At 38.6% G+C, this 12,975-nt stretch overlaps 1 protein-coding gene across 10 annotated transcripts in view; it reads left to right on the top strand.

Annotated features, from left to right (window-relative positions):
* The window catches only part of kif1aa (kinesin family member 1Aa), a 132,893-nt gene that overhangs the window by 69,186 nt on the left and 50,732 nt on the right, over positions 1-12,975 (top strand). For 7 of the 10 annotated variants that reach the window (XM_061887869.1, XM_061887865.1, XM_061887871.1 and 4 more), the window contains 2 exons: positions 1,816-2,091; positions 12,785-12,903. In XM_061887869.1, coding sequence (XP_061743853.1) covers positions 1,816-2,091; positions 12,785-12,903 — 395 coding nt within the window. The remainder of the gene's footprint in view (positions 1-1,815; positions 2,092-12,784; positions 12,904-12,975) is intronic. The other 3 variants (XM_061887872.1, XM_061887873.1, XM_061887870.1) reach the window with 1 other exon arrangement.

The raw sequence follows: 12,975 nt of genomic DNA, 5'->3' as shown, positions 1-12,975 counted from the left end.
CTACTACGAGGGAATAATAAACAACACTTACTCTTACTACTCCTGCAAGGGAATAATAAACAACAAATACACATACTCTTACTACTACTATGAGGGAATAATAAACAACAAGTACACATATTCTTACTACTATTTTTCCTGAGGGAACTCTCCTGAAAGAATCAATAAAGCACTAGCCATCTACTACTGCGAGGGAATAATAAACAACACATACATACTCTATTACTAATACTACGATGAATAATAAACAACAAATACGCTTGCTCTTACTACTACTACGAGGGAATAATAAACAACAAATACACATACTCTTACTGCTACTATGAGGGAATAATAAACAACGAATATGCATACTCTTACTACTACTACTGCGAGAGGGTAATAAACAACACATACTCTTACTACTACTAGGAGGGATTAATAAACAACGAATACACATACTCTTACTACTACTACTGCGTTCTGCGAGAGAGTAATAAACAACACATACTCTTACTACTACTAGGAGGGATTAATAAACAACAAATACACATACTCTTACTGCTACTATGAGGGAATAATAAACAACGAATATGCATACTCTTACTACTACTACTGCGAGAGAGTAATAAACAACACATACTCTTACTACTACTAGGAGGGATTAATAAACAACGAATACACATACTCTTACTACTACTACGAGAGAATAATAAACAAAACATACTCTTACTACGAGGGAATAATAAACAACACGCACACATACTCTTACTACTACTAGGAGGGATTAATAAACAACGAATACACATACTCTTACTACTACTACGAGAGAATAATAAACAAAACATACTCTTACTACGAGGGAATAATAAACAACACGCACACATACTCTTACTACTACTATGAGGGAATAATAAACAACGAATACACATACTCTTACTACTACTACAAGGGAATAATAAACAACACGTACACATACACTTACTACTACTATGAGGGAATAATAAACAACGAATACACATACTCTTACTACTACTACTACTACTACAAGGGAATAATAAACAACACATACTCTTACTTCTACTACGAGGGAATAATAAACAACGAATACACCTACTCTTACTACTACTAGTACTACTAACATGACAAGCTTGCAATTCAACAATATCCCTGTTTGTGGACAAGAATGTGGACAATCTTTTTATGAACTAGCGCTAACACAACTCAGTGAAAAGACTCAACAGAGCTGCCGTGAAAAGTGTTATAAGTAATAAAGTATTAAATGAAAAAATAATGAAAGTATACTTTTTCCAGTATCGTAAAAGTGGTGGCATTAATGAAATATGATTAAATTACTTAATCAAATAAAGTTAAATGTGTGTAATCCATACTTTGTCATATGTAATAATAAATTAAATAATAATCATCATTAATAATAATATATTTATAAATATTAAATAATAATGATTTTTAAATAATACATTAATAAATATAACACATTGAATACTTGTTTAATTATAATACATTTAAATCATTATGAATAATACATGAATAATAATGAAATAATAAATATATAAAACATTGAATAACGACTTAAATATATTCAATTAAAATAATAAGAAAACTGAAATTATGAAATGATAATTTACAAATAAATGTCCTTGTCTTTGGGCTTCGTCATGAGAACCATCGCACCGACTATTGTGACTTCCAGGTTGATGACGGTTCCTATTCAGGCAGCGACTACTTCTGCCTGCATCCCTCTAACGCTCATCTACTAGCAAGTGTTTCTCTCTTAACTCTACTAACCCACTTCCCGTGTCTCTGGTGCATCAGAAACCCTCTTTTCAACACTTGCATGAGCGAGCGCATGAGCGAGCCCACCCCGTCCCCGACCCTCTCCAGCTCTGAAATGACCGAGCCGGCGGAGGGTCGAGGGGAGGAGGAGGAGGAGTTGGAGGACCTGGACGATGATATCTTTTTGGACGACTCCTGCTTGGAGCTGGGGGGAGAGGAGGAGGAGGAGGAGGAGGAGCGAGAGCTCTGCCCAGGCTCCAGCGAAGGCCAGGATCCCTTTTACGACCGCTCGCCGTTATTCAGTGTAGTGGGAAGGTTGGTGAGGTTTCGCTGCTGGACGGAACTAGCTCTTTCACGCTGAGACGCACATTTGTCAAACACAACCACAAGGTGGTGTCCAAATCCACCACTTTTTTTGCTCCAAGCAGGACCTTCTTCATAGTACCAGGTTCAACCAAATCCTTATGGAAAATACTTTTCCATATAGTAGCTGCACCGGACTATAAGATACATTAGGGTTGTACGGTATACCTGTATTAGTATAGCACCGCGATACTAATGAATCATATTCGGTACTATACCGCCTCTGAAATATACCAGCCCACCCCTCCTGTTACGACTTGGTATCGGATTGATACCCATATTTGTGGTATCATCCAAAACTAATGTAAAGTATCAAACCAGAGAAGAAGAAGTGATTATTACATCTAAACAGAAGTGTAGATAGAACATGTTAAAAGAGAAAATAAGCAGATATTAACTGTAAATGAACAAGTAGATTAATAATATTTTTTTACAGTTTGTCCTTTATAATATAGACGAAATAATAGGTAGATAAATGACACTATTCAGTAGGATTTAAGGTCCAAGCTTACATCACACTCAAATTTTTACTGCATAGCTTTGGTAAGTGCAGGAGTGAGAAGAGGTTTTAAAATACAGTAATTAGCGCATGCTTACTTTTACCGCATTTCTTTGGTAAGTGCCGGAGTGAGAAGAGGTTTTAAAATACAGTAATTAGCGCATGCTTACTTTTACCGCATGCCTTTGGTAAGTGCCGGAGTGAGAAGAGGTTTTAAAATACAGTAATTAGCGCATGCTTACTTTTACCGCATGCCTTTGGTAAGCGCCGGAGTGAGAAGAGGTTTTAAAATACAGTAATTGGCGCATGCTTACTTTTACCGCATGCCTTCGGTAAGCGCCGGAGTGAGAAGAGGTTTTAAGATACAGTAATTAGCGCATGCTTACTTTTACCGCATGCCTTTGGTAAGCGCAGGAGTGAGAAGAGGTTTTAAAATACAGTAATTAGCGCATGCTTACTTTTACCGCATGCCTTTGGTAAGTGCCGGAGTGAGAAGAGGTTTTAAAATACAGTAATTAGCGCATGCTTACTTTTACCGCATGCCTTTGGTAAGTGCCGGAGTGAGAAGAGGTTTTAAAATACAATAATTAGCGCATGCTTACTTTTACCGCATGCCTTCGGTAAGCGCAGGAGTGAGAAGATGTTTTAAAATACAGTAATTAGCGCATGCTTACTTTTACCGTATGCCTTTGGTAAGCGCCGGAGTGAGAAGAGATTTTAAAATACAGTAATTGGCGCATGCTTACTTTTACCGCATGCCTTTGGTAAGCGCCGGAGTGAGAAGAGATTTTAAAATACAGTAATTGGCGGATGCTTACTTTTACCGCATGCCTTTGGTAAGCGCAGGAGTGAGAAGAGGTTTTAAAATACAGTAATTAGCGCATGCTTACTTTTACCGCATGCCTTTGGTAAGCGCCGGAGTGAGAAGAGGTTTTAAAATACAGTAATTAGCGCATGCTTACTTTTACCGCATGCCTTTGGTAAGTGCCGGAGTGAGAAGAGGTTTTAAAATACAGTAATTAGCGCATGCTTACTTTTACCGCATGCCTTTGGTAAGCGCCGGAGTGAGAAGAGGTTTTAAAATACAGTAATTGGCGCATGCGTACTTTTACCGCATGCCTTCGGTAAGCGCAGGAGTGAGAAGAGGTTTTAAGATACAGTAATTAGCGCATGCTTACTTTTACCGCATGCCTTTGGTAAGCGCAGGAGTGAGAAGAGGTTTTAAAATACAGTAATTAGCGCATGCTTACTTTTACCGCATGCCTTTGGTAAGTGCCGGAGTGAGAAGAGGTTTTAAAATACAGTAATTAGCGCATTCTTACTTTTACCGCATGCCTTTGGTAAGCGCCGGAGTGAGAAGAGGTTTTAAAATACAGTAATTAGCGCATGCTTACTTTTACCGCATGCCTTTGGTAAGCGCCGGAGTGAGAAGAGGTTTTAAAATACAGTAATTAGCGCATGCTTACTTTTACCGCATGCCTTCGGTAAGCGCAGGAGTGAGAAGAGGTTTTAAAATACAGTAATTAGCGCATGCTTACTTTTACCGCATGCCTTTGGTAAGCGCAGGAGTGAGAAGAGGTTTTAAAATACAGTAATTAGCGCATGCTTACTTTTACCGCATGCCTTTGGTAAGTGCCGGAGTGAGAAGAGGTTTTAAAATACAGTAATTAGCGCATGCTTACTTTTACCGCATGCCTTTGGTAAGTGCCGGAGTGAGAAGAGGTTTTAAAATACAATAATTAGCGCATGCTTACTTTTACCGCATGCCTTCGGTAAGCGCAGGAGTGAGAAGAGGTTTTAAAATACAGTAATTAGCGCATGCTTACTTTTACCGCATGCCTTTGGTAAGCGCCGGAGTGAGAAGAGATTTTAAAATACAGTAATTGGCGCATGCTTACTTTTACCGCATGCCTTTGGTAAGCGCCGGAGTGAGAAGAGATTTTAAAATACAGTAATTGGCGCATGCTTACTTTTACCACATGCCTTTGGTAAGCGCAGGAGTGAGAAGAGGTTTTAAAATACAGTAATTAGCGCATGCTTACTTTTACCGCATGCCTTTGGTAAGCGCCGGAGTGAGAAGAGGTTTTAAAATACAGTAATTAGCGCATGCTTACTTTTACCGCATGCCTTCGGTAAGCGCAGGAGTGAGAAGAGGTTTTAGAATACAGTAATTAGCGCATGCTTACTTTTACCGCATGCCTTTGGTAAGCGCAGGAGTGAGAAGAGGTTTTAAAATACAGTAATTAGCGCATGCTTACTTTTACCGCATGCCTTTGGTAAGTGCCGGAGTGAGAAGCAGTTTTAAAATACAGTAATTAACGCATGCTTACTTTTACCGCATGCCTTTGGTAAGCGCCGGAGTGAGAAGAGGTTTTAAAATACAGTAATTAGCGCATGCTTACTTTTACCGCATGCCTTTGGTAAGCGCCGGAGTGAGAAGAGGTTTTAAAATACAGTAATTAGCGCGTGCTTACTTTTACCGCATGCCTTCGGTAAGCGCAGGAGTGAGAAGAGGTTTTAAAATACAGTAATTAGCGCATGCTTACTTTTCCGCATGCCTTTGGTAAGCGCAGGAGTGAGAAGAGGTTTTAAAATACAGTAATTAGCGCATGCTTACTTTTACCGCATGCCTTTGGTAAGTGCCGGAGTGAGAAGAGGTTTTGAAATACAGTAATTAGCGCATGCTTACTTTTACCGCATGCCTTTGGTAAGCGCTGGAGTGAGAAGAGGTTTTAAAATACAGTAATTAGCGCATGCTTACTTTTACCGCATGCCTTCGGTAAGCGCAGGAGTGAGAAAAGGTTTTAAAATACAGTAATTAGCGCATGCTTACTTTTACCGCATGCCTTTGGTAAGCGCCGGAGTGAGAAGAGGTTTTAAAATACAGTAATTGGCGCATGCTTACTTTTACCGCATGCCTTTGGTAAGCGCAGGAGTGAGAAGAGGTTTTAAAATACAGTAATTAGCGCATGCTTACTTTTACCGCATGCCTTTGGTAAGCGCCGGAGTGAGAAGAGGTTTTAAAATACAGTAATTGGCGCATGCTTACTTTTACCGCATGCCTTTGGTAAGTGCCGGAGTGAGAAGAGGTTTTAAAATCCAGTAATTAGCGGATGACAGAGCTCTCATGTTATTAGTTTGCAACTTAAAACAGCAATTTTTGGGCAATATTCTCGTCATTAAAGGTTGTTTAACTTGAGCACAGACCTCATTCTCGGCCAGAAATGCAGAATAACGAGGATTGTAATGTGAAGTGAATTATATTTATATAGCGCTTTTTCTCTAGTGACTCAAATCGCTTTACATAGTGAAACCCAATATCTAAGTTACATTTAAACCAGTGTGGGTGGCACTGGGAGCAGGTGGGTAAAGTGTCTTGCCCAAGGACACAACAGCAGTGACTAGGATGGCGGAAGCGGGAATCGAACCTGCAACCCTCAAGTTGCTGGCACGGCCGCTCTACCAACCGAGCTATGCCATCCCAACAAGAAACATATGTTTAATGTACCCTAAGAGTTTTTGTTCAAATAAAGCCCATAATGCAATTTTTTGTGGTACCCTTTATTTAGAAAAGTATCAAAATAATTTGGATATTGGGACAACACCAAACTAGATACACACAGAATTATTCTGCAAATGTTTATTTACATACTTTAACTGTCTCCACATGGTGTCTGTAACAAGGCAGTAAAACGGCTGATCGAACAAAACAGAAGTCATTGTCATGGACCCCGCTCACTTGTAAACCAGCTCTCCAATAAGCTAAACAGACTCAATAACTCCGCGGTGACGTTTTGGTGCGTTTACCGGGGGATTTTGTGAAAGTGAAACAATACAAAAAGAATGCAAATGCAAGTTAAAAATAGGAACACAGACACTCGTAAACGTGTTAGCATATTCGCTCATGCTAACTACGCTGGCGTCATTACATTAAGATAGCACGAATCCTTACAGACATCACACATTGGACGCTTTAGTAAGTATGAACAGTTTTAGTTATATTTTAAAATTGACAATCGTTGCTTGGAGTGATAAAAATGAAGAATCCACGGGCGTAGAAATGCTGTGAGCGGATAAAAGACAAATGGGACTTCTGTTGGGAAAAAAATAATAATAATAAAATCATAAAATGGAAGGACACTGCAGCACCTACATTGAGTGAACTGGTCCACTTTGCTAGTTGACATTTATTTCCAACATGTTTACAGTATTTGTATGATAAATCACATATTTTCATTTGTCTTTAAAACATGCCCAAAAAGGAGCAGGAAGAAGCAAAGCGTATCTAATCCTCCCCCTACTTTGTAGCAATTAGAGATGTCCGATAAGATGCGACCGCCGATATTATCGGCAGATAAATGCTTAAAAATGTAATATCAGCTTTTACCGGTATCTGTTTCAAAAAGTTGAATTTATGACTTTTTTAAAACGCCGCTGTACGGAGTGGTACACGGACGTAGGGAGAAATATAGCACGCCAATGTACCTTAAAGGCACTGCCTTTTCACACACACAAGTGAATGCCAGCCATACTTTGTCAACAGCCATACAGGTCACACTGAGGGTGGACGTATAAACAACTTTACCACTGTTCCAAATAAGCGCCACGCTATGCACCCACACAAAACAAGAATGACAAAACACATTTCGGGAGAACATTCGCCCCGTAACACAACATAAACACAACAGAACAAGTACCCAGAACCCCTTCCGGCACTAACTCTTCCAGGATGCTACAATATACACCTTCAGGGAGGCATGTTTAAAAAAAAAAAAATAATGCACTTTGTGACTTCAATAATAAATATGTTGCCATTTTTTTTCCATAACTTGAGCTGATTTATTTTGGAAAACTTTGTTACATTGTTTAATGCATCCAGCAGGGGGGGCATCACAAAAAAATAGGCATAATAATGTGTTAATTCCACGACTGTAAATATATCGGTATCGGTTGATATCGGGATCGGTAATTAAGAGTTGGACAATATAAAAAAGCTATTATCGGTCATCTCTAGTAGCAATTCCTGTTCTCAATTTCCACACATTCATTGTACATACAACAGTTCTCTTCATAAATAGTTCAAGTCAGTTGTGATTCACTTCATGAGATGGATAATATAATATTTCACTACGTTCGTGACATTTCTCAGCATATTTGCTTTAAAAAAAAAAAAAAAAAGCTTTTTATAGCTGTCAGCGTAAAAAAAATCCATAAATTAGCCGCACCTTCCTATAAGCCGCAGGGTTCAAAGTGTAGGGAAAAAGTTAATTATATTGGGGAATTTAGGATATATTACTATTAATGGTGTGGTGAAGCCTGCAGAGAGAGCGAAGAAGAAGTTTCAGTTTCAGTTCCTGCCAAGGCATGACAAACGAGGTGCCTATTTTAGAGACTGCTTGGACCTTGAGATTCTGTAGCCGGGTGGATTCTCCCACGGTATTGTCTGCACTTGAAGTGGATCATCATTTTAGAATGCAGGAGGACTCGAGTTGAAAGAGCTGGTTTCCACCTCAGCCGTCTCTTTTAGGCATGCCAGAGCACAAAGTCCTTTTCATTTACTGTGACCATGACCTGGTGGTCCTCCTCTGCACACCTGTCCAGCTGCCAGGTGTCCCGGTTGTGTGTGGCCAGCACAAGGCTGTTTTTGCCTGATGCGTTCTCCGCCATATGCTTTGGCTTCTTTGGAGTCCGGAAGCTTTTTTTTTTTTTTTTTTTTGTTCTCATTTTTTTTTTCTGTCCTGAGCATGCCTTCTTTACACCTCACCAATCTTGTCATACGCCTTTTTGACACTTAAATGTCCACTCCTATTGGCTCGTGGAGACGTGGCGTTTGAATGCAGCAATTTCTAACAAAGATCAAAAAAATAAAATAAAACTTCATTAAAAATTATATAATTTCAATATTTATTTTAAAAAAGACATACAAGCAGATCTTACAATCGCAACACATCCAAATAACAAGTTGTCAAATAAAACTGCAGGTACTATTACCTGCAATTTTATTTTTTAACTTGTTATTAATCAGGGCCGGTGAAGAGCCCTACTAATCAAACATAACATAGTGTAGTGTAGTGTAGTGTAGTGAAGAGCCATACTAATCGAACATAACATAGTGTAGTGAAGAACCATACTGATCAAACATAACATAGTGTAGTGTAGTGAAGAGCCCTACTAATCAAACATTATATGTTGTAGTGAAGAGCCCTACTGATCAAACATAACGTAGTGTAGTTTAGTGAAGAGCCTCACTAATCAAACATAACATAGTGTAGTGTAGTGAAGAGCCTTATTAATCAAACATAACATAGTGTAGTGTATTGAAGAGCCCTACTAATCAAACATAACATAGTGTATTGAAGAGCCCTACTAATCAAACATAACATAGTGTAGTGTAGTGAAGAGCCCTACTAATCAAACATAACATAGTGTAGTGTATTGAAGAGCCCTACTAATCAAACATAACATAGTGTATTGAAGAGCCCTACTAATCAAACATAACATAGTGTAGTGTAGTTAAGAGCTCTACCAATCAAACATAACATAGTGTAGTGTAGTGAAGAGCCCTACTAATCAAACATAACATAGTGTAGTGTATTGAAGAGCCCTACTAATCAAACATAACATAGTGTATTGAAGAGCCCTACTAATCAAACATAACATAGTGTAGTGTAGTGAAGAGCCCTACTAATCAAACATAACATAGTGTAGTGTATTGAAGAGCCCTACTAATCAAACATAACATAGTGTATTGAAGAGCCCTACTAATCAAACATAACATAGTGTAGTGTAGTGAAGAGCCCTACTAATCAAACATAACATAGTGTAGTGTATTGAAGAGCCCTACTAATCAAACATAACATAGTGTATTGAAGAGCCCTACTAATCAAACATAACATAGTGTAGTGTAGTTAAGAGCTCTACCAATCAAACATAACATAGTGTAGTGTAGTGAAGAGCCCTACTAATCAAACATAACATAGTGTAGTGTATTGAAGAGCCCTACTAATCAAACATAACATAGTGTATTGAAGAGCCCTACTAATCAAACATAACATAGTGTAGTGTAGTTAAGAGCTCTACCAATCAAACATAACATAGTGTAGTGTAGTGAAGAGCCCTACTAATCAAACATACCATAGTGTAGTGTAGTTAAGAGCTCTACCAATCAAACATAACATAGTGTAGTTAAGAGCCCTACTAATCAAACATAACATAGTGTAGTGTAGTTAAGAGCCCTACCAATCAAACATAACATAGTGTAGTGAAGAGCCCTACTAATCAAACATAACATAGTGTAGTGTAGTGAAGAGCCTTACTAATCAAACATAACATAGTGTAGTGATGTGAATAGCCCTACTAATCAAACATAACATAGTGTAGTGTAGTCAAGAGCCCTAATAATCAAACATAACAAAGTGTAGTATAGTGAGGAGCCATACTAATCAAACATAACATAGTGTAGTGTGGTGAAGAGCCCTACTGATCAAACATAGCATAATGTAGTGTAGTGAAGAGCCCTACTAATCAAACATAGTGTGATGTAGTGAAGAGCCCTACTAATCAAACATAACACAGTGTCGTGTAGTTAAGAGCCCTACCAATCAAACATAACATAGTGTAGTGAAGAACCCTACTAATCAAACATAACAGTGTAGTGTATTGAAGAGCCCTACTAATCAAACATAACATAGTGTAGTGTAGTGAAGAGCCCTACTAATCAAACATAACATAATGTAGTGTAGTGAAGAGCCCTACTAATCAAACATAATCTAGTGTAGTAAAGAGCCCTACTAATCAAACATAACATAATGTAGTGTAGTGAAGAGCCCTACTAATCAAACATAACACAGTGTATTGTAGTGAAGAGCCCTAGTAATCAAACATAACAAAGTGTAGTATAGTGAAGAGCCATACTAATCAAACATAACATAGTGTAGTGAAGAGCCCTACTAATCAAACACAACATAGTGTAGCGTAGTGAAGAGACCTACTAATCAAACATAGTGTGTTGTAGTGAAGAGCCCTACTAATCAAACATAAAGTAGTGTAGTGAAGAGCCTTTCTAATCAAACATAACATAGTGTAGTGAAGAGCCTTATTAATCAAACATAACATAGTGTCGTGTTGTGAAGAGCCCTTTCAATCAAACATAACATAGTGTAGTGTAGTCAAGAACCCTACTAATCAAACATAACATAGTGTAGTGTAGTCAAGAGCCCTACTAATCAAACATAACATAGTATAGTGTAGTGAAGAGCCTTATTAATCAAATATAACATAGTGTATTGTAGTGAAGAGCCCTAGTAATCAAACATAACAAAGTGTAGTATAGTGAAGAGCCATACTAATCAAACATAACATAGTGTAGTGAAGAGCCCTACTAATCAAACACAACATAGTGTAGCGTAGTGAAGAGACCTACTAATCAAACATAGTGTGTTGTAGTGAAGAGCCCTACTAATCAAACATAAAGTAGTGTAGTGAAGAGCCTTTCTAATCAAACATAACATAGTGTAGTGAAGAGCCTTATTAATCAAACATAACATAGTGTCGTGTTGTGAAGAGCCCTTTCAATCAAACATAACATAGTGTAGTGTAGTCAAGAACCCTACTAATCAAACATAACATAGTGTAGTGTAGTCAAGAGCCCTACTAATCAAACATAACATAGTATAGTGTAGTGAAGAGCCTTATTAATCAAACATAACATAGTGTATTGTAGTGAAGAGCCCTAGTAATCAAACATAACAAAGTGTAGTATAGTGAAGAGCCATACTAATCAAACATAACATAGTGTAGTGAAGAGCCCTACTAATCAAACACAACATAGTGTAGCGTAGTGAAGAGACCTACTAATCAAACATAGTGTGTTGTAGTGAAGAGCCCTACTAATCAAACATAAAGTAGTGTAGTGAAGAGCCTTTCTAATCAAACATAACATAGTGTAGTGAAGAGCCTTATTAATCAAACATAACATAGTGTCGTGTTGTGAAGAGCCCTTTCAATCAAACATAACATAGTGTAGTGTAGTCAAGAACCCTACTAATCAAACATAACATAGTGTAGTGTAGTCAAGAGCCCTACTAATCAAACATAACATAGTATAGTGTAGTGAAGAGCCTTATTAATCAAACATAACATAGTGTAGTGTCGTAAAGAGCCCTACTAATCAAACATAACATAGTGTAGTGTAGTTAAGAGCCCTACCAATCAAACATAACATAGTGTAGTGAAGAGCCCTACTAATCAAACATAACATAATGTAGTGTAGTGAACAGCCCTACTAATCAAACATAATATAGTGTAGTGAAGAGCCCTACTAATCAAACATAAGATAGTATGGTATATTGAAGAGCCCTACTAATCAAACATAACATAATGTAGTGTAGTGAACAGCCCTACTAATCAAACATAATATAGTGTAGTGAAGAGCCCTACTAATCAAACATAAGATAGTATGGTATATTGAAGAGCCCTACTAATCAAACATAACATAATGTAGTGTAGTGAACAGCCCTACTAATCAAACATAATACAGTGTAGTGAAGAGCCCTACTAATCAAACATAAGATAGTGTAGTGTATTGAAGAGCCCTACTAATCAAACATATAAAGTGTAGTGTAGTGAAGGGCCCTACTAATCAAACATAAGTTAGTGTAGTAGTGTAGTGAAGGGCCCTACTAATCAAACATAAGATAGTGTAGTGAAGGGCCCTACTAATCAAACATAAGTTAGTGTAGTGAAGGGCCCTACTAATCAAACATAAGTTAGTGTAGTAGTGTAGTGAAGGGCCCTACTAGTCAAACATAAGTTAGTGTAGTAGTGTAGTGAGGGGCCCTACTAATCAGACATAGGTTAGTGTAGTAGTGTAGTGAAGGGCCCTACTAATCAAACATAAGTTAGTGTAGTAGTGTAGTGAGGGGCCCTCCTAATCATACATAAGTTAGTGTAGTAGTGTAGTGAGGGGCCCTACTAATCAGACATAGGTTAGTGTAGTGAAAGCGAAAGTAAAAGGCAGCCATGGCCGTCGCAAGAGCAGTCCCAGCTTCTGTTTGCTTGCTTTGTTGTCCTCTGTGTTCACGTGGCGATCACCAAGCATCTGCTCCGGCTTGACTCCGGTCTCGTGTGCTCGCTGTGTCCCTGCAGGTCCTTTGTCTACCTCAGCAACCTGCTCTACCCCGTGCCCCTGGTCCACCGCGTGGCCGTGGTCAGCGAGAAGGGCGACGTGAAGGGTTTCCTGCGGGTGGCGGTGCAGGCCATATCGGGTAAGGGTCAGCGGTCAGCACCAGAATCCGTGTGCCAGCGAGTGACGCCAAGGCGCCCTGTGTTTCCCCCCA

The sequence above is a fragment of the Nerophis ophidion genome, linkage group LG26 (genome assembly GCF_033978795.1).
Source record: "Nerophis ophidion isolate RoL-2023_Sa linkage group LG26, RoL_Noph_v1.0, whole genome shotgun sequence".
NCBI classification, from domain to species: domain Eukaryota; kingdom Metazoa; phylum Chordata; class Actinopteri; order Syngnathiformes; family Syngnathidae; genus Nerophis; species Nerophis ophidion.
Note: the sequence above shows the minus strand (reverse complement) of the source record. Positions and strands in the feature narration are given on the sequence as shown.